Raw genomic sequence first — 23,168 nt, 5'->3', positions numbered from 1 at the left:
TTGGGATCCTCAGGCCATTACACCAAAAATGGCACCACTTTCCCTGGTCACCCCATCTCCTCAGAACACAAAGTCCAAAGGGTCCAGAATGCCAAATTGGGAAACAGACACCAAAGTGGGGTCAGATGCTTGCACCGCAGGGCAGAGGACGCCTTTGTGAGGCCGGAGTCACTATGTATTTCTGGGCCTACACTTTCACAATTGAATCTCTACCAGCAGGGATCCCTTGATCATGGAAGAAGAAAGCACTTTTAACCCTAATGGTGAACAACTTGAAAATACATTTCCAATAGCTCTCAAAGATCAAGGACATTACAAATTCCATGAAAAACAAGAATGAGATATACAGTAAGTTCTCTCAGTAGTAGGATTATCGGGAAACATTTAGTTAAGTGTATCCCTAAACTTAGAAGTAGCTTATTAAATATGAAGATCACCTTCTGAAGAACATCTGTTTATGTCAAGACTCTTACGTCTTTTGAGTGAAGAAATGGAACTATTACCTCAACCAACACAACCATGATAAAAGCATTTAGTGAGCACATATTATGTACCAGACATGGTTCTAAAGCACTTTGCAATAATAAACTCATTTAATGCTCACAGCAATGCTATGAGGTAGGTACTATTATGAACCTCATTGTAGCAGTTGAAGAAGATAAGGTCCCACTGAAAGGAAGTAGCAAAATTGGAATTCAAACCCAGGTACTTCCGCCCCATCAACAATGTTCCCAACATTTTCTTATATTACACGGGAAGCCTGGATAATGCTACTGTCAGGAATTTGATTATAAAATATATTTGACATTCAGGACTCTCATCAGTTATGAGAAGATAAAAATTCAATTTGCTTTTAAATTACTCTTAATGTGCTAGATTTTCCTGTTGCCTATTTTCATGAGAAAGCAATAACATTCCCAAAACTTTCATTAAGTCAAAAATCTTTTATGCACTCAGAGTGCCGTGACTGTTCGCCCAACTAGAGCTGAGACCGTAGAGAAGACCCAAATCTAAAGGACCTCCTGGCCTTGCTCACTGCTTACCCCTTCCTCACAACCTCAAGTCTGAGGAGAACGACAGATAAGGAGGCCGTGGGAGCTGACACACAGGTACTCTGTAAGCATTCAATGCAGGAATGAATGGCGTTTGAAATAAACATCCAGGCTAGCTACTCATAGCAGAGTGACTTAGAATTAAAGCTCTCCACTGGCACCTCAAAAGCTATCTAAGAAAAACCTAACATGTACTTAGGACTACCAAGACCCTGCTGGTTGATAGACCCGAACCCAGAGGGATAATAAAAACAGAACCAGGAGCATTTGGTATGCATGATATAGACCATACGAAAGATAACGTGCATTTCCAAAGTGAGCTGGGAGGGCAGGACAATATGAAAGCAGTAGTTACATTCAAATATTTAAAAGCTAAAGGACTATAATACAAAAAAGAAGCTACACTGGCTCTCTGTATTTAAAAACAAAAATAAATGGACAGAAAATATAGGGATCAGGTTTTAGCACAGAACACCAAAGTGTTTAACCTGTACAGCTATTCAGCAATGTAATGGGCTACCCTGCAAAGTAGTAGGCTCCCAGCCACTGGAAATATCTGTTCAACTCAAGTCTGAGGCACATGCAACAGGGAGTTTATTTTGTGTTATTTAATAGGTGGGGTTATGAAAGAATATGTTATGATGACAAAAATCTGAAGTTTGGAACAGGACTGGGCAGAGCTCAAATTTATCAGTCATGACACTCATGGATGGGAGAGCTTAGGGGTGTATCTGTACCTAAGCCCCAGCAACATCTACTGTACAGGGTAGTAAAAACTAGATGTCATGCACGATAAGCACTTAATAAACAGTAGCTTTGATTTTTGTTAAGGTGAATGGTTTAAAACCCTCTAAAGCGCCCTTCCAATATAAGTTGGTTGATCTTTCAAGAAAATCACCTAGTAAGGAACAGTAGTGCTTCGGAGTCATTCTGAACAAGCCACAGCAACACAGAGGTGAAGCCTTAGAGAAACTGGAGAGTATCAGTAACAGCTAAATGCTTACCACACAGGCCAGAGGCCATGTCAAGAACTTCAAAGACAGTACTTCATCTGAGCCTCACAATCATTCTGTGAGGTAATAATATCCTCATCTTACAGAGAGGCACCGACAGCTCAGGGAGGCTGAGTGGCTAGTCCAAAATCCCACAGATAGATGGTGGCAGAGCTGAGACCTATACTAAGGCATCACCTGATTCCAAAACAGAGATTTTCAGCTACTGTATGTTCCTTGGGTAAGGTCATAAGTATGAGGATCAGTAGGTAGATTTGAACCCATAACTGGAAAAGAGACTTTAAGAAAAGGTGATGACTTGTTTGTAAAAAAGAAGCAAGATCTATTTCAAAGAATGCTCACCTTGGATAAGGACAGGAAACCCTACCACAAAGGAAAACATGTCAGGGGGAAGAGACCAGGAGGCAGACCACGATGAGGAACCTGGAGTGAGATAAGCTTATGTTATAAACAGATGTTAAGCTACAAACCAAAAAAAAAAAGCTAGAGGTGCAGAGAAATATGTAAACTTGGGAAATGTAGATAATAGGACCTTGAGGAAAAAAATACTACCCCAAAGGCTAATTCGCTTAGTGAGTTATTAAGTGCATGCTAGTAGGCTCCAGGGACTGCTGTGTGTTCCTGCTTCACCTCTTTGCATCCTTCCAAAAGTCCTGTAAGGTGGGCCCTATCATCACCTCCACGTTGTAGGTGGAAAAATGAGGCAAAGGCAGCTGAAGGTCACATGATGCTAACAATGAAACCAGATGTGCACCCAGGCAGTCTGGCTCTGGTGCCACAATCTTAACCTACAAGGACTGCCTGTTCCCTACAGGAGGAGGCCTCTCAAAATCCAGAAGAAAACAGTAATGGTCGTAGAAATAGATGAGATCCTCTCACAGTACATACAAAGAGCAGGCAGATGACAAAAATGGAACTGATACCTAAATAGGTCAGTATAGACAATAAAATTGAAGGCTTGACACCTTCTGGAAAACCCAGCATGCTGGGAAGATGGCATAGCTCTGCAAAGAGAGCTCTTACAGGTGCCAAGCAGAGGGGTGCTTTGTGAGCACTGCTGATGGCGCCAGTGAGGACTGATGAGAAGGGGCCTCCTTCACCTAAGGCCAGAAGGTTGCAGAGATGGAGCTGTACTGCCCGCGCTAAGGCAGTTCTGCTCAAGCACATGAAAGGAGGCCCAATTTTTCTTTACTATTTGCCAGTGAACTGTTTTGTGTTCCCTCTATTCTGGTGCATGATGATTAATGGAATAAGCTTTTATTACAGCAGTTTCCAACTACTCCAACACACCCATTCAGATTGCTGCAGGGGGAAAAAAAAATCAGACTCTTTAAAATTGCTGGCTTTACAGAAATAAACATATATAAGGGTTACACCACTTCAGGTCTAACATTCATGCTTCTAATAGTTTCAGGGCTGTCATTTCCTTAATAATCACCAATTTTCAAGTGGGTATATTTTGAATGCAAAATTCTCTCCACCTCTATTCAAACATGGAAGTTTGTGCTTCAGCCTAAGGACAATTTATCAGGAACAAAAAAATATAGAGCAATAGACCTTCAAAACAAGCAGCAGATCCAGATAGATGATTTATATTATAAAGCCCAGAACACCAAAGAAGACCCCTAGTTCATTTACACTTGTGTGCTTTGCACAGTTTTGAAATTTGAAAAATCATCTAAAACTTTAATAAAAGCAGGGAGGTATCAATAAGGATATGATTCAGAAGCATCCCTTTTTAAGGGTGGAGGTGGAAGAATTCTGGGGGAAATGCAGGTAATTATTTATGACAAGGACCAAAATTCCCAAAAGATGGTTTCTTTAAAAAGTACAGTATCACATTTAGCCCTATTTCAAATAAATTCTGTATTGCATTAAATACCAGAACCTGCACACTATTTAATATGTAAGTATCCACTTCATTTTCACAATCCAATGCTAATTTGGAGAAAAAAATTCTAGCTAAAATAAAGATCGACATATTTTTGAACAGAGTAAAAATGGAACTTAGCAATGGAACAGGTAGAGCGATAAGTAGCTCTCATTCCTAACATTTTTCTGTGCTCCCCACACTCAGCTCAGGCAGTCAGATTTCCAGAGTTCAGGGTGAAATTTCATCCCAATTCACTGAGTAGGGCCTTTTACCCCAAAGGCCTCTAGAAGCAGGGCTGTATGCAGAACTGTGTGCTCGGCAACACCTTGGCAGAAACCAAGGACAGAGCTTTTCCGTCTCAATTTCCTTGATCTTCTGATTTAATGTTAAACTTCACAGTGGGTTAACAGCTGGGCGATGCCATACGGAGTGGTCATCTTTACCAGGATGTTAGAGTAAAAGCCTGCACAACAGGCTGCTCAACAAAACAGCAAGCTGACGAACACCATGGGCACAATAGCATGATGAATTCTGATTTCCTCAGCCGAGTAGAAAGTGCAATGTGAATGAAATGCGTCCTGCATCAAATTCTCCCAGGGACCAGGATATTAGCACATCTGTGCTAACCAGTGATGGCTTCCATTTGGACACAAAACACAATCTTATCTCTTGGAAGAGCTGACATTTGCTACTTTTACTCATTATTTCATTTTGGATCATCAAAAGGGGCTGTATTTATGAAAGAGTACCAGAGCTGTATTGCAGACCACACCTGGGGCAAATTAAAATCAACATAAAAAGCACTCACATGTTAGAAATGCAAATGCAGGCATGGTCTATGGCTACTAAAGATCCATTGTCTAGATATTTTAACTAATACAGATGGCAGGTGGAGGGGGGGGGCAAAAAGAGGCAAAAATGGCTTGGGTCACTGTTCTAACAAGGACCTTGTTAGGTGTCCACTCACCTGTTTAAACAACTGTGGCTTTAGCAAGTTCTACAAGGGATTGTTTTTGTTAACACCTGCAATGTTCTAGCAATTTCAAAGCTTGATGGTGCTGCATTGGTTGAAGGTCATGTTTTCTTTTGTTTGGTGGTGGTAGTGGCTGGGAACAGCTTCTTTTTTTAACATACATAGCCCTTTGCATTGAAAGTTTTGCCTTATACAAGAATGCTATGCCAAACATAGTAAAGAACTGTAAGTGAGAGGACCAGAAAGCCCAGACCATGGCTAACTAGGAGCAGCGACTCTGGCCTCTAGAGGAACACGCAGCCATCAGCGCTTGGGAGCCACAGACTTCCAGAGCACTGCTCTCTACAGCTCAGAACCTGAATGACCACAATGTCCATTTTACACAGAAAAGACTTGGGCTGATCTGTATGCCATGCTGACCCATAAGCCGAAATGACGGTACATTTGATTAACAAAAAGAGCTAAAATTGTTCAGTTGCATTACTAGAATGAGTATGTTCTGGTATCCAACCCAATCCATGGGGCTGGCACTGGGATCATGTTCCCTGACAACAATGGTCCTTACCAACGTTAACAGCCAGTCCAGGACACCAGCTCCCTATTGAGCGGGGGCATGCAGGTCCTATTCCCACCTCTCTCAACTATGATTCACCTCTTCTAACAAAAGGGGGACCTGAATAAAGTCATGGCAAAACACACCTTTGTGATCAAGGCTCTCTGTTGGGTCCGGTAACTTCATTGCTAAACTGTATTTCATGAGCAACATCAGAGAATTTTTTTAGCACTATTCCCTCCCAAGCCAGCTAACCATTTCTTGGCTGACTAACCCCAAATTCAAAATCTGGCCTGTCCACCAATTTAGAGCATTGTTGATTTCTTGATGATTCCTCTTCCTAGAGCAAGAGCATGAAGGCCTCTGGAAACAAGAAACTTCCTGGTTCGGTAAGATGGGGAACAGAATTCCTTGGAAATGCCCAAGTCTGTGGGCCCATGGGTCCTGGAGTCCTGTCATACCATTTTAATTCCAAGGAACCGAGACAGGTGGAAACAGTCCAGCAGCATACATGCCACCCTATTCTGCAGCCCTTCATTAAGCGTCCCCCCTTGTGCTCCCCATCTCAGCAGACCACCACCGTCTGCCCAAGCCTAAACCTAGGAGTTAGCCCTAGGAGTCATATCCTTAAGTGTCCCCATCCTATTAAACCACCAAGCCTGGTCAGGCCCATCCCTTTTTCTCTTGAACCCATTTACTTCGGCTTATCACCATTACCCTTCAACCTAGGCCATGGCTGTTTTTAGATTAGAAAGTGACCAACTAGTTTCCCTTTCCTTAGTCATAGCCCTCTCCATTTAATTTGTCACAGTCAGAATGATCTGATCATGTTTGCCTCTTCAAACTCCTCATCAATATGAGGATGAAGACCTGGAGAACAGATTCGGTGGTTTTGCAGTCTAAACCCTGCTTCCCAGTGGGTGGCCCTGACACTATCTGGAACATCACAATTCAGCCACTTGTTTGAAAGGCAGTTTCTTAGGCCCTAACCAGACTTACTGTATCAGACCCTTGTGGGGAGACAGAGGCCCAGGACTCTGGCTTTTGAAATAATCACTTCAGAAAAATTTTATACAAAATTTGAAAAACACTGCTAGAGATTTAGGAAAATAAAAATCAATTTCAATTCTACCTGTCTCAACTTGAACAAATCCAGAAAGCTTCTCCAAGCTGCTGAGAGCTTCTCTTTCATACAGAAACAATAGTAACTGCTGAACACCTAAGGTGATTATAAGGATAAGTAAAAGTACTTTCTAAACTGGGAACTGTTCTATGAGAGCCAGTTTGGAGAAAGTGTTTTCTAGCTAACAAGTGTGTTGCATTTGGTAGCAATCCTAAACTTTTCTATCCTGAGATTGGAGACACTAGAAACTCCTATGCACAGACTATTTTTAAACTGTCATAATTTTATGTGAAATATATATCTATAATTATAAAACATCAAAAAGTAAAGGGAGATAACATAATATGCACCCTTACTAAGGGCTTTTGTTATTATCACATCTGGCAATAAATGGGTGGGGGTGAGAAATGCCAGATGGCCAGTAATGTGTGACTTGTACACCCCTATTCAGAAGCAAGGCCATTTCCACCAAGAGAAACTAACTGCTCATAGCCGTGGCCCTGGAGACAGTGTAGTAGAGTGGTACCAGCAGTTCTGATTCTCTCATGTCTGTGACCTTATGGAGGGAGCTGAGGTCTAGGACAGTTTTGCTCTACTCTTTAGCGGTGTTCCTTTGGGAACCTAATGAAAGCCATGAGCATTTTCCCCTGAAGATTACCTTTAAATGCAAAACTTTACCCTAGAGTCTGTTTATTCTTTTGCATATTATAGGGGATAATGGTATATTGAGGGATGCTCTTATTGGAAATAAAATAGTTAAAAGCACTTCGTAAATTATAAAGATCATTACTATTATTACTTCTTTTTTTGAGAGTGACTCTTCTTATGGTCTCCATAGAGTAATTTGGCAGAAAAGTTTGAGGCATTTCCCTTTGTGCTCACAGTTGCCTACAATATCCACCCAATAAAAAATGGGCAATAGTTTTGAATGGACAGGTCTCCAAAGAAGATATGTAAGTGGCCAATAAGCATATGAAATGATGCTCAACATTATTAGTCATTACGGAAATGCAAATCAAAATCCCTAATGAGATACTGCTAAAAGCCTCTAAAGTGAAAGGCCTCAGTCTTCTCATCTATAAAATGGGGTTTATGCATGCTTGTACTTAGCCCTTTGATCTGTCAGATAAACATAGGAATAACCCCTAGAATTGTACCTTGTAAGTGTCTCAAGATGTTATCACTGAACCTCTTGGCCCTTAGCACAAGGCCTCTGGGCAAACACTGCATGTTCAGCAAACATTTGCTAAATTGGGTAGTTTGCCCCAGGAGTAGTAATACTCAGCACAAGAAATACTTCTAAACTGGGTATTTTTAGAGAGTTTTATGTTAACACCATTTATGAACAGGAGTTCCATCAGGTATGGAAGAGGAAAATTTCTCCACATTGTTTTCTAAAAAATTCAGCATATTAAAATCCATTTTTCAACTAGCAACCATAAAATTAGAGTTTTACTCTAGGAGCTGAGAGTAGAGATGTATGGAGAGAGTATTTTAAATAGAATATTTTATAGGATATTTTAAAATACACATACATACCCACCCACATATAGAACTGTATTCACACTGACACCAACACTCATGAAGTTAAGTGGAGATGACAAAATTGGGCATAAAAAAAGAAAATAGCAACAGAAGATCCAGCAGTATTAACAATGAGGTATTGGGATTGTGACTCCACTGTCCGCTGATATCCTTCCCTGTCAACAAGGAACGAGACTGGGCAGGAGATTCTGTATCTCTGCTACTTGCTTCAACACTATTGTTTGGCTGCAAAGTACAAACAAGGCAACTTTAGCTTGAAGAATATCAAACTGATTCACCATGTTATGAATTTAAAACCAAAGCACAGAAAATGACACATAAGCTTTCCAGCAATGCCCAGGACCAGCACAATTCAGAGAGCAGGCAGCTTCTGCAAACAGTACACAGATAAACATGTGAACATACAGAGCCCTCCCAGCCACGTGCAGGCTTGTAACAAAGTCACACGTGCTTAAATATAGTAAAACATTAAATGAAGAAAAAAAAAAGATCTGGCCTTGCAGAGAATGGCACTGCCCACCAGTCACAAACAGGTGCACATACGTAAGCCCAGGTAACACACGAATGTGACATCTGAATTGGCTGGAGCCAAGCTGAACTACTTCTAGGACCTTTAGCAGTCTACAGCAGTGTTGTTTCTCTGTACTGTGGAGGCTCCTTGACAGCACAAGCACTTCTCAGCTGTCCCTACGGCTGCCCCTCTTCCTCATCAGGTGACAGGCAGTGGCCTGCATGGTGGTATTCTTTCACATATCAGGCAGCCAAGCATGGGCTTTCATAACCATGGCGCCAGTCAGGGAGCAGGTGCCTGTTTCTGAGCCCTGCCCTGGAGCAGAAAGGCGGGTGCATGCTTGCCAAAGCAAGAGCCTGAAATATTGAAGATTAAGCTACCTTATGCCCTTAAGAAGTTCCCTGCATCCAGAACAGAGCCCAAAGGAAGCATACAAAGTATCTGAAGTAGAGGTCTGAAGCTCTACCTGCATGCAAAAAAGAATTTAAAAGAAAGAAACAAACAAAATATGTGAATGGGGCGGGGGGGCGGGGAGGATGCACAGGAGGAGGGCCCAATGGTAGACCACAGAGCTGGTACTTCACTGGCACTCATATAAAGTCTACTATGATACATCTATTAATTCCTTTAAATCTGGACCTGCAGTGGGGCACAGAAGCAATGCCCTTACCAAAATAAGTAACCACCATAACCGTTTCAATCTAGGAAAAGTCTAGCACTTACATTTTGGCTACAAAGTCAAAATTGTCCCATGCAGGACACTGTGGGATATTTTTCCATTTACTGTTATAGAATGGAGTCAAATATAAGTGAATGCCCTATAAGTTGTAGCTGGAAACATAATTAGTAATCCCTGAGTCATGTAACCTTTGACTCGGGCTTCTCCCTACCTTGAAGAAGGCCTAGAATCCACTGTGAGGGGTTGACAGTGGACTCATTCAGCATAATTGATACTTGCTTAAAGGGAAACACGATCATCCCCACTATTGCTGACATCCCATTAAGACTAAAAGTTAATTAGGCTGTGTTCCATAAAGTCAATTTGAGGCATTTGTCTCAATAGCATTATTGTAATTATTCCTCATCAAAATGAATACCATCTCCCACTGCACACCAACATCTTCTGTAAACAGCAAAAAAACCCAACGTCTCACTTCCCATTCTCTACCTGAGTTATTATGTAGGTTTATGTTTATATTGAACTGAAAATGGGGATTCATAGACATTAATGTGCTTGAAAAAAATACAAAGGCACGTTTAAAACATCTTGTTCTAAAATTCAAATGCCAAGAAAATAAAAGCAAACTAACATGATAAATTTTATATATCGTAACAATACCAGTAAAAGTAAAAAACAGAAGCAGTGATTCAAGTCAACCTATTACATATGCTGGTACCTCAGAATGGGTTCCACCAAATGTTGACTAATGAGCGCATGGCAGGGTGTAAGTGTGCGTGTCCTTGCACCCTCCGCCTCTGCCCACAACCCTTTCCCCACCACTCCTCATTAGGCTCTGCAAGCCTTGGGCACACGAAGCAGCAGGGGAACCAAGATACCCCACTGGTGACACTTCTGGTGATAGAGCACAGATGGCGATTTCCCTGGCAAATTGTTCCTCAAGACCCAGAATTTATACATAGTGAGCTAATGGCCTAAAATGAGTCTTTTAAATATTATATTTAATAAAATATAAGTAAAATTTAGTTATTAGAGATATATAAAATGAATGTATAAAAATCCAAAAGAGTGGTTTATCAGACATACCTAATATCATATAGATATTGAACCTCTAGTGACTAAATGCTAATATTGGAATTAAAACATTTTAAAAATTATGCTTTAGAAGCAAAACTACACTTGTAATCCTATCTTGTTGCTACTGTTCCACTGGTGTCATCAGTGGCCCAATGACATACCCAGAACTGGGGAAGGGAGGAGAAAGAGAAAGGCAGGAAAGACTGGGCCAACGAGGGTGCACCCCAGAAACACAGGCCACTCCCCCAGAGTTAACCCTGGATAAGCATAGCACATGCTTGAGAACAATGACTTGCAGACTTGGTTGCCACAGCAGAAGCCCCTGGATCCCAAGCTGTCCCTGCCCCATTCCCAGTCAAATCTAATACCAAACACCAGTTTTTAAAGCTCCCCAGCTGATTCCAACATAATCAAGTTCCACACCCACTAGCTTATCTATAAAAGGTCTCAGGTGAAATGAAACTAATTAGATCCTTATGAGGACATCTGTCCATTTCTCAAGGGAAAACAAAATATTGGTGAACAGTAGCAGAACCAGTCATAAGCCAACCACTCAAGTTCCAATTCTGCCTGCCTGACTTATGTCACATGACTTTCCAGCAAATCACATGATTTCACAGGGCCCGTATATCTTTTAAATGTGACAGGGTTCTACTCAGTTTTTATGAACTCGTCAATCCTATGGTTACTACATACTAATAAATTCTTCCAAATAGGATGGTTTGGCCAAAGTTAGCAAGTTTGAGGTAAATCAGGATCCCAGTTTTACTTATGTACTCTTTTCAACACTTTAAGAGATAGACCCACCAGTAAAAACTGAGTGAATTCTGCATATGTCAGGTGTCTTTTTCTTTCTTTTCCAAAATGTAGTTGCACAAATTCTGAATCCCAGTTAAATGGAATATGTTGATGAATTGTGGTCTGTTCAAAAACTTCCTTAACGTCCTCTGAAAGGAGAAAAGAAAGGTTGATTAAAACAAAGCAAACTGGGTCCCCCCTTATAACATGTTATTAAATGGAGATTGCTACTTTCTTCTTATAAAAAGTAACAACTCTGAAAACACACATAGATCATCAAATCAGGGCAGAAATAAAAGTTGGAATCCTCTTGAAATCAGTCAAGAAATCAAAGTTAATAATCCCACCAAATAAAATAAAGGGGGCCAGGACACACCCACACCTAAGAGGAGGGAGGAAACACACACCCACACCCACACTTAAGAGGAGGGAGGAAACACACCCACACCTAAGAGGAGGGAGGAAACACACACACACACCCACACCTAAGAGGAGGGAGGAAACACACACACACACACACACACACACACCACCCACCCCCTAAGAGGAGGGAGGAAACCAAACCAAAGTAATAAGCCACATAATCATCACCTCATATGGTTTTGTTTTAAGAAATATGACTTTCTAGGCACAGAGTACAGCTCAATATTTCACGGCAGGAAATACACATATACAAAAGTATATGTAACAACACAAGTCTTAAATACAGTCCTTTATCAAGTTATTAAAAAGTTGGTGAGGATTTAGAAATCAGACAAATCCGAAAGCACATATTTCAATAGCACTGACTCTATTTGAGCTTTAAAAGGTCCACTGTTTATCAAGCCAGACTTAGACAGAGGCAATGGGAAGAAAGCCAGCAGCCCGAGATTTTAACTCTACATGGCACATTTTTGTCTTGACAGAAGTTCTCAATAGTCCAAATTATCCCATTTTAAGATGGGCTACCCAATGGACTAGTACTGACCCTTCACCTCTTTTGAGCCTCTACTACAAACTGTAAGAGGACTGACAGAAAAAATAAAACAATATGAAAAACCTTATTTTTCTTACTTTTCTAAGGCTCTTTTTTTTACTAGTCTCCTGCTTCCAACAAAAGTGTATGTTTGGAGGGTAGAGAGACACACATTATTATTATATTAATGAATTTTCTCCTGGCTTTCATGTCTTTAAATGTATCTACCACACCTGCTCATTTTTATGAGCAAACTCTGCCTGATACTTTGTTTTTTCCCTTTGCCTCTATTTAAAGAAAGAAAAAGAAGTTCTTTAGCCTTCTAAGGGTGCCAAAACTTTTGGCACATGTTTTCACTGTTTCCCCCAAATTTCCTACTTCCACCCCCATTACACCCACAAGTTTTTATTCCATGCTTTTAAAGTTTCCAGAAATTTTTAAAGTCTTGTCATGAAGAAACAGTAGTGCTGCCATCAGCACTCCCATACACACTGGGGATATATCTGCACAGAGAAGGCAGTAAAAATCAGAATTATGCCAGGCATAAATGACAGAAGGTGGCAGAAAACCTCAGGCCGGTCCTGATGAGGACAATAAAATATAAAGTTTTAAAGTGCAACCCTCAATTTCCTTCAATTTATTCTGTCTTACACTTTTAGGAAAAAGGAGGGCATGAGAAAAATGAAGTGAATCAAGAATTAAGAGATTAAGAAGGGGAAAAAAAGGAAACTATTAACAATACTTTAAGTATAAAAAAGGAAAGATTCCCAGAGGATTTAGTGTGTGTCTGTGCGTGTGGTGGTGGCGGTGGAGGGGTCTGCAAGTCATCAATGAAATAAATTAAGTAGGAGGAGGCTCTATGTAAGTTTTCTTCCAGCTCTAAAACATCTGAGAAGAAATTACCATACTGAAATTCAAACAACTTGGGTTCAAATTCTGCTACGAATAGGAGCTAAAACTTCTTAGGCATTTACTATGTGCCAGGTATTGTTCTAACAGCTAGATGTCTTAAGTCTTCAGTGGTAAAGCAGATATTAACCCAGATAATCTGGAGCTCCTTTCCTGGTCTAAACTTCTGTGCCTCTGCATGAAGCAGACCCAACATGGATCCAAAGAAGGCTCCCACAGTATTCTAATCTAGACCAATAAATTATATAATGAGAAATGGTGTTCAAATGACAAAGATATGATCAAAGGAAAAAATAATTTTTACTATAAATAAAATTTTAAAGAAATAATATATAACAAATATGGCTTTCTGGCCATTTTTCTGCCAAGTATTCTGGTGAAATAAAGTTTTAATGTAATAATCAAAGGAGAGCTGTCAAAAATAAGGTCCTTTTCTTGATCTCTTTCTTCTTCAGTGTTCCACAGAAAGTAACAGAAGGCATTGCTCAAATATTGGCATATAAAGCTAAGGCATTTGTTATCCATTTTAGCATTTATATCACCTAAAATTATAAATGCATATAAATCTATTTAAGTTACTAAAATTAGTAAATATATTTAGAATGTGCCTCACCCTAATTATTTTCCCTATAGTTAAAGTAACTAACATTTACTGCTTAGTAGTGAGTGCTCTGACTTGAATTCTAAGCTGTCAACTTTGAACCCTAAGTTGAGAGCCTTTTCCACTGCCCCATAGAGCTTGTCTCTCATAAAATGCATGCCTCAAACGCTGAAATCTAGTCACTCAGGATAGAGTCATATGTGACCTGCAAAACATAACTCTACAAAGCAAGCAGCAAAAATCAGATCTTACAGACCTGTATTATTGATAACAATGTTTTTAAAAAGATGATCTCTATATAGTATATATGTATGTATGCAGATACGTGTGTGTGCATGTACATATTTATTGTGTATCTCTTCTTTCCACTCAGATTCTTAGAACTTTAACAGCAAAGACCCTATTTTTCACTTCTATCTTGCACTGGGGTGACACAGCGGTGGACAGAGAACAACCAGTCACTAAGTGGATGAGTTGAAGTGAGTCAGTAAAGGTTTACAGTAGTGCAGCAGGTTAAGGACAGTGGTGTTAACCCTTTGGGGCACTACAGTTTCTATCTTTCTGAGCACTACAGTTTCTATCTTTCTGAGTAGCTATCTCAACTATCATTTCCTAAGATTTTAGCGAATTGCTTCAGAATCATCAGTCTTGTTTGTTAAAGCTTTAAGTTGCAGCCCCGCTCCTAGGCTGAGTCAAGTCTATTGAGGGGATGAAATCTCTACTTTATCCAGTATCCCAAGTTCTTCAGATACAAAGGTCCAGGACCTCATTCTGAAAAACAATTTCCTAGAAAGGTATGGAAGGGTTGGATTCACTCCTTATGAATTTTTAAAATCCCATCGAAACTGACACAAATCTGAAAGGAGGCAGGAAAAGATTCTCCAGACTAGTGTCATGCTGTAATGTGAACACACAGGTCACCTACAGACCCAAGAGGATACACAGGGCTGCCATATTGTGCACCCAGTGGATGACATACTCTTCATGGCCTACCTGCTGCTCCCTGGAGTTGGACAGTTTACAAGTAACACAACCCTGAGAATGTGGTCCTATGACCAAGTTCTCAGCTGTTCTAACATACCTCCCGGGTGGTAAGAATGCCTTAGCTACCTAGCAGCCGACTTCTAAGTGGCACAGTGACCAGCACGGTCAGAGGCCCTGAGGCAGTGGGAGGGTGGGGGAAGACAGTGCTGTATCCAAGCCCAACCCACAACAGATGCAAACAGTGTACTGTTAAGAGCTACACTGCAGGCATTCCTCATGATAAGGAAATAAAAGTTTGAGGAGGCAGGCGCTTACAGAAGTAGGCAAAAAAAGGTTTCTTGGAGAAGATAACCCTTGGTCTGAGTCCTGAAGGCTGTAGAGGATTTATGTGCATGGGTCTGTGAGGGAGTATTTCAGTGGCAAGCAACAGTATTAAGAAGGGTTCCTTTCTCTTTCTTTTGAAGTGAAGTAAGGGTTCAGTCAGAGCACTTTGGCCCAAAGCCACATGGGGTTATGGAAACACGACAGATCCCACTCCAGGTAGTAACAGACATTGGCATTACTTGCCAGTAGCAAATATTATTATTTTCAACGTCCCAGGACTTGACAGTACAGTTATGGTAAAGAAAAGGTCACTATGGGAAAAACAGTTGGTCATGGGACTCTACAGAAAAAGAAGACTTGGAGTTTTTTTACTTGATACAATTTCTACAAAATTTACTTTTCACTCTTCTAACTTACTTAACAGAGGTTTATGTACTCAAATATCCTATGACCAACCCATTCTAAGTGACCAAACCAAATGATAGGTGCAAGAGGGAAGGAGGATTATTGATAAAAAGGAAAACTACCAATATTTCTATTCATTTTCATGGCTAATCAACTCTTCTAAAAAATGAAAATATTAAATTTTGCCATTCTGGAAAACTCACGCATTTTCTCTGAAAACATTTTATAGGTTCATAGGTCTTCGAATATTTCATCTGCTCTGATATGTCATCCTGGGTTGACATATTCTGAAATGCTTGGTCTACTTGTTCTTACAGGCTCATGAACAGAGACTACATCCATAGCCAAATAATCACAGAGTCTCTGGTATTTCCCCTCTCACTTTGGAAGACTCTGTATTATCATCTCAGACTAATATTCTTTTCTCCTTTTGGGAGGCACAAAGAGCTTTCTCACTTAACGCTCAACTGCTTAAGATTTCTCCACCTTGTGAAGCAATGAAAGGTAAGAGTACTTCCCTCATCTTACAGTGGAAATCAGAAACTGAAAACCATCTTACAGTGTAAGTCAGAAACTTTACAGTATACTGAAGCAATTTTCAAAATCTGGCTCCCATAGGAAACTCCAAGAGCTTTGCAATAAAAGACTCCAGGAGTCAACTTAGGGCCGGACTGTCACTGAGCCTTTCCCATTCCCTGACCTTTCCAAACCTAACTTGTACTCCTGGAGAGGAAGAAGTAACCCAAAATGTTCTAGGCTTTTTGGTTTCTTACTTGATTCAGTGAACAACATATACAGATTATATACATAACATATATAGATATAATCATATATAATTATAACCCATAATTCACTAGCTGACAGCTTTCAAATAAGCATCACTTGGCAGATTCATCACTAACTTAAAAAGAATTAGAAGCAGGTCTCTCATTGTCTAAAACACAAGGTCTTAAAATTGTACCCCCAGGTTGAGGTCATATAGGCAAAGAATAAAAAATGAATTAGCACTGGAATAGGTATGAAGCACAAGATATATATTTTAGATATTTGAACTCACATTTTTCTTAATTCAGCCAATCCTCCTGAAAGTAAAACCAAATTAGAATGCTTATGTCTTACAGTTAAGTATAATAACTATTATTTTGGTCTGTGCCAAACAAACTATATTTGGAAGGCTTCTAGTTCCCATAGTATCACCAAACAATAGTGGTATTATTTAAAGCAAGACACCAAATAAGCTCAAGGATCCTTTGAGTTTGTTTGTGGGACTTCATTTTCTTCTCAAATATTTCCAATCTAACAGTCTGCTAAATTTTTTTTTATTATTATAAAAAGACAATAGCAAAGTGGCAATTGTTTCTACTTAAAAACTGTTAGAATAGATGAGTCAGTCCAGCAAGGTTGAAGGATACAAGATCAATACACAAAATCAACTGTATTTCTATATACACTGAAATAAGCACAAGCAAAATGAAGTTAACCAATTCCATTTGCAATAGCTTCACAAAGAATAAATTTACAAAAAAATGCAAAAACTAGACTCTAAAAACACAGAACATTGTTAAAGAAATTAAAGAAGACCTAAATAAATGGAAAGACATTCCATGTTTTTAAATTGGAAGACTTATTATTGGCAATACTCCCCAAAGCTATCTAAGGATTTGATAAGGATTTGAATGTAATCCTTATCAAAATTCCACCTGGCTTCTTTGTATAAACTTTGTAGAAACTGTAGAAGCTGATCCTAAAATTCATATAGAAATTCAAGGGACCCAGAACAATCAAAACAATCTTGAAAAAGAATATCAAAGCTGTATTTCAAATTACTACAAAGCTATAGTAATAAAGACTCTGTGGTACTGGCATAAAGATAGGCCACAAAGACAACTGGAATAGAACTGAGAGTTAAGAAATAAACCCCCTACACTTACAGCCAAATGATTTTCAACCAGGGTGACAAGACAATTCAATAGGGAAAGATTAGCCTTTTCAATAAATGTGCTGGGACAACTAGAATCCACATGCAAATGAAAGAATTTGGAATTCTACATTACACTGCATACAAAAACTAACTCAAAATGGAGTAAAAATCTAAATGTAAAAGCTAAAACTGTGAAGCTCTTATAGGAAAACACAGGTATAAATCTTTGTGACTCTGAATTAGGAAATGGTTTTTTAGACATGACACCATAAATACAAGCAAGAAAATAATACGCAATTTGGACTTAGTCAAAATTTAAAACTTTTGCACTCCATCAACAAAGTGAAAAGACAGACTACAGAGCAGGAGAAGGTTCTGCAGAAGTCATCCAGTTTCAAAAATGGTCAGAGGATTTGAGTAGCCCCTTCTCCAAATAAGACATACAAATGGCTAGTAAGCACATGACAAGATGCCTTGACATCACCAGCCAACAAAGAAGGGCAAATCAAAACCACAAGATACCACTTTACCCCCACCAGATAAATGTTGGTGAGGATGTGAAGAAATTGAGACCCTCATACACCTCTGGTAGGAATGAAAAATGGTGCAGTCACTCTGGAAAACAGTTTGGCAGTTCTTCAAAAAGTAATACATAGTTACCATATGATACTGTAATTCCATTCCTAGGTATATATCCAAGATTTGAAATGGAAACATGTCTATACATAAAAACTTGTACACAAATGCTCACAGCAGCATTACTTACAATAGCCAAAAAGTGGATACAACCCAAACACCCATTAACTTAAGTATGGATAAACAAAAAGTGGTATATCCATAGCAATATATTACTCATCAATAAAAAGGGATACAATACTGTTAAATGTTAGAATGTGGATGAACCTTGAAAACATTATACTAAGAAGCCAGTCACAAAAGAAATGTCCAGCATTGGCAAATCCAGAGACAGAAAGTACATTAGTGGTTGCCGAGGACTGGAGGGACTAAAGGAAAACTGGAGGAGGGAGTGAGGATGGACAAGGTGTGGGTTGATGAAAATGTTCTAAAATTGCACATATCTGTGGCTATATTAGCCACGGCTGAATTATACACTTTAAATGGGTGCATTATATCTCAATAGCTGTTTTTTAAAAACATGGGACTCTCAGATCTGTTGTCTTACTAAGAAGTAACATCAGGCAAAAATCACTTAGCCGGACTGAATTCTCTCAATCTGTAAAATGGGAATAAAATACCTATCTTTGAGAGTTCTCCTGGAGCTAAGTGCATCTAGCACAATGTTCTAAACATAGTAGATGTCCATTAAAATGGTGCAATTCCAAAATCTATGAAATCTTAATTGTAATGGAAATTGTTATGTGGGCACCAAATATTTACAATAGATTCCAAAAAAATAAAATAAAATCAGGAGCAGTGTGATTTGGAAATATCATACTTCTACATTTCTCAAAAAGAAGCAATTTTTCTCAAATATTTAAAATTTATTCTTCTCTTGGCTCATGTGAAAATTCTGAATGAAAAGTGATAAAAAACTAAGTAATTTTCTATTATGTTTCTGAAAGTATGAAATTAAGAAAGATTAAGAACCTCCACTCTTTGCTTTGAAGATCTTTCAAATACTAGAAATATTTAATTGGCAAATTACTTGCACATGCCATTAAGTGGTTAGACTGAATTTGCTTTTACAAATTCTATGGGCTCTTATTCCTTAACCTCCACCACACTATAATCTGAAATCATCAAGGTCTTCACTTATGCAAATTTTAACACTCTATGTTTTTGTTTCCATACCAAGTAACTAAATTAATGCACTTTAATTTCCAAAAGACTCACTTTTTGAAGCTGCAAATCAATGAAAACAAGTTTGCCATTAAAATAAAAAAGGTTCATCAAGCTACATTATTTCAAACACTGAACCATACTCTCTCTCTCATGAATCGTAAAAATTTCATTAATACAATAAACACAAAAAGGACATTTCTGTGAAAACTGGAAGTAATCCCTCTTGGAGGCAAAAGGAGAGTCACTGGACAGCCACACTTTATCCCTGAACAGCCTCACTGGCGCACTTTTTCTAACATGTGCTATATTCTCAAAGAAAGTTGTGGTTTCACTCTAAGGGAAATAATATTCCACCCTGCTGATACGGTTAACAACAGCTTATATGCCCATCGTCTTTTAAGCAGGGAGCAAAAGACAAATTGTTGAATTTGTAAGTTAAATAACATAATGGAGTAAGTGGATGCAGACCTATCTCTACTGCCACATGCTCCAACACCAAGGTTGCCATTTCAAACCCTTTTGATAAGTGCCTTTTTATATTAATCACAGTTAAGGGTCTGAAGAGGAAAGAAGTATTCTGGCTACAATTCAGATTCACTAAAGAAAGTTCTAGGGGGAAAATGGATCCATTAAAACGGAGTAAGTACAGAATAAGTATTTCACACACACAGCCCTTTTCATTAAAATTGAGTTCTTTGGAAACTTTTTGTTATTGTTACTCTGAACATATAGATATAGTGGTGATAAGTACCTTTCAAAAAATAAGCACACAAGTAGGCATACCATACACAGGCAAGCTGAGATGAACACTATATTGTAGTCATATATGTTGCTGACATATGGAAAAATTAGGGCTAATTTAAAACTCTTTCAGTTCTGTGCTTAGACAGGGCTGGGACTACCCTGACAGAAGTCATGTGGCACCTTAGGAACAAACACCGCCTTAGCAGTACCAAAAGACAAAAGTTGTGGTTCCTACGAAACCAGTCCCCTTTCCCATTCTGGATCTGCTTTCACATCTGTGAAAGAAAGCCATACACCACACTAGCCATAGTTCAGTTGTACTGTGAACTATATTCCCTCTCAGACTTGGTTTCAAAACACATTCCCAAGCCCCATACCGAAAGATTTTGATTGAGCTGACTTGAGAGGGAGTGAGGGAGTCCACAGTTGTGACGAACACCCCCACGCTATTATAATGAGAACCCATGGTCTGCCTTATTGATAAGAATCTTTCCTATTCTAAAATCTGATAATGTATAAATTCTCAAGATTAATACACTACTTAAGTCATCATAGTAAATGTTGGTTAACAACAAAAAAGATGAAGGCTGGCAGATTTTAGCATTCCATATTAATCCTCTATCTTTTGCAATATCTACATCAATAGCAAGGGAGGCCAACTGAGATGTTTTCAATCTATCTGCTAGAAAAGTTATTTTCAATTGGACAGAATGAATCATTAGCAGTCTTTCATAATACCAAAGGAGCATGGTTAAAATGATGTTCGGAGGCATAAGGCAGACGGTGGCCACTGACGTATAAGTTTGCTTTAATCTGTTAATTATTGTTAACTTTTCTTACACTAGAGAAGAATACAACCAAAAATTTCAATTCTTTGAGATTTTTTAAGCAGCACAAACAATCCTAATTCATTAAAGTATAATATCTCAATTGTTTAAGAAACCAATTTCCTAAGCTAGTTTCCTTAGACAGATGTTATAAAAAATAATTTTCTTGCAGAAGTATTAACATACATTTAACCCTACTTAAATGCTTCAAGAGCAGATGCACTACAAATGCACACCCACGGTGATCCCATATTAGTATAAAACTGTTTTATTTCAATTAAAATGTCTAACTATCCACCCCCAACATATACCTAAACTATAATTTTCTCTGAGAACTTCTAATATGTTCTTGATTTTGTTTCCTTTATCAACCTATCAGAACAAAAACTGCCTTGCAACTGTTGGAAGAAATCAGTCATTAGCAGCAAGATTACAGCAAATTTTCCAATTTAGAAAAACTGTATTTTTATCTCTCTCTCAAACTGAAAGAATAATGGTATAATTTTACTATTTTTAAGCGAGCTGTACAGTTTAAAATAGTCAAATCTTCCCAGTGCTCCAAGTTTTAGGATGTACTGTTAGCTCTCTGTTCTCCACGCTGGCTTTCTTATTCACAAGTTCTCATCTCCCTTCATCTCACACACCTGTGCACACACACACACACACAACAGGGGCAGTAGCCCCCGATTTGGCCTCCCCACACTGACAGTTCCTAAGGAACAGTTAACCTTCAGGGAGTAGTTAACTAAGGAGTGGCGGCTCCACATGGTCACTGTGATTTATTCTCCAACTGACATTCTACCACCTTCTCAACAGGCCTTCCCCAACCCCGTCCCTCTTTTTCAAATGGAGTGAAGTAGCAAAAAGTACAATATTTTAGCCATTTGAGCACAGATGATTCTCAAATTATCCCACCAACTGGAAGCGCTCCCTGATACTACTATCTTTCGAAATTGAAGCCATTATGGTCAATCGTGCAAATCCGTATTCAGCTTTTCGTAAACAGAAGATTTTTGACCCAATGAACTAGAACAGCTTCTGAACAGTCTCCACGATCTCAGACAAGACACTCAGTACCCAGGCATGCCACAATTCTCATCAATGTTGGTGTTATTTCCTTCCAAAACTTAATCTGTTCTAACTCAATACTCTTATTCCCTATCGGAATGTGTACAAGAAAATATACTTGGATCTCAAAATAATATAAAGTAAAATCTATTATAAGGCAATAAATTTCTTTCACCGAAATAACACAGTACTTTTGTGAAACGTCAAAGTCAGAATCAGTATTAACAGTGAATTTTCCCCCAAGTGATGTTTCCTCCAACTCAACCATTTTTCTACACAGTTATCTTTTTTGAATTTCCAATCATCTTTACAAAGATAATAATCAATGACTTTCTTTCCAGTGAGTTTAAAAATTATGGTTTAAGTTTTGCCTTCTTCTAGTTCAATACTTTCATTCCTCTAGCTTTTTATATTTATTATTAAATTTGAGTGCTTACCTTTAAAACTTGCATTTCTACACTTTCTGCAACCTGAATCAAAATGATGTAAGTGAACTGTTCCCATATATTTCTTCATGTCATCAAGACTGTCCATTTTCCCAGAGCATACCAACTTCATTTTCATCACAGCAGGTATTCCAGACAAAATCTAACTGCAAACCCAGAGAGGGCTCCTCCAAAGTCCAAGACACATGTCAGAGAATTAACTGGAGACAGACATTAGAAATCACCTCATTAGTTGTATGGATTTTGTTTAGGTCTCACACAAGAGAAAGGTCCAGTTGAAGTAAGTCTGACTAAGTTAAATAGATTTTTGTTTTTTTCTGTAGGACTTTTCAGAGCCTTAATAAACTAAAAAAATGAAGCTTTGTGATTGTCTAATAGGAAATCCTTTTCCATACAATGCTTAATAACATAAACAGGGAACACCACTTTATGCAAACTTACAGTATAATTCAATAGTGAAGATCAAAGGAAAATATTAAAGGACAAAAATGAAGGAGGGATGGAGGGAGGGGGGAATGACGGAAGGAAAGAAAGAAGGAAGGAAGGAGGAAGGGAGGGAGGGAAAAAAAGAAAGAAGGAAAGAAGAAAGGAAGAGAGGGAGAGAGGGAGGGGGCACTGCAGTTGCCAATAAAACAAGTTTGCGCTAGTTTCTCTGGGACTCCATGCCAACTGACAGAGCTGAAGCAGCAAGCCACCCAAGTCTCCTAGCGTGGCACAGGGCGTAGACTATTTTACAACTGAAGTTTTTAACAGCAATGCTGGAAACGTCTGAAATAACATGTTTATTCACTCATTCATCTGACCTTCTAGAAAAAGTCGTTCTTATCTTTTGGCAGATCATTGACCTCTTTGAGATTTACTAAAAGCAAATGCTCATTTAGATAAAATATTACTAACATCCAAGGCCATTCACAGATTCCAGGACACTTATGAGAACCCCAGAATAGAGAACCCCAGGTCTTTAAAGCTCAATTAAAACCTGCA

At 38.9% G+C, this 23,168-nt stretch overlaps 1 protein-coding gene across 5 annotated transcripts in view; it reads right to left on the bottom strand.

The window, feature by feature from the left end:
* Positions 1-23,168, bottom strand: part of SLC25A13 (solute carrier family 25 member 13) — a 177,108-nt gene that overhangs the window by 73,943 nt on the left and 79,997 nt on the right. For 4 of the 5 annotated variants that reach the window (XM_017676680.3, XM_073238804.1, XM_017676681.3 and 1 more), the window contains one exon: positions 11,207-11,346. In XM_017676680.3, the coding sequence (XP_017532169.2) occupies positions 11,207-11,346 (140 nt within the window). Of the gene's footprint in view, positions 1-11,206; positions 11,347-22,175; positions 22,346-23,168 lie in introns of those variants that run through there. The other variant, XM_017676683.3, reaches the window with a different exon arrangement.

Source organism: Manis javanica, chromosome 6 (genome assembly GCF_040802235.1).
Source record: "Manis javanica isolate MJ-LG chromosome 6, MJ_LKY, whole genome shotgun sequence".
Classification (NCBI taxonomy): domain Eukaryota; kingdom Metazoa; phylum Chordata; class Mammalia; order Pholidota; family Manidae; genus Manis; species Manis javanica.
This window is presented reverse-complemented; position numbering and strand designations above follow the sequence as displayed.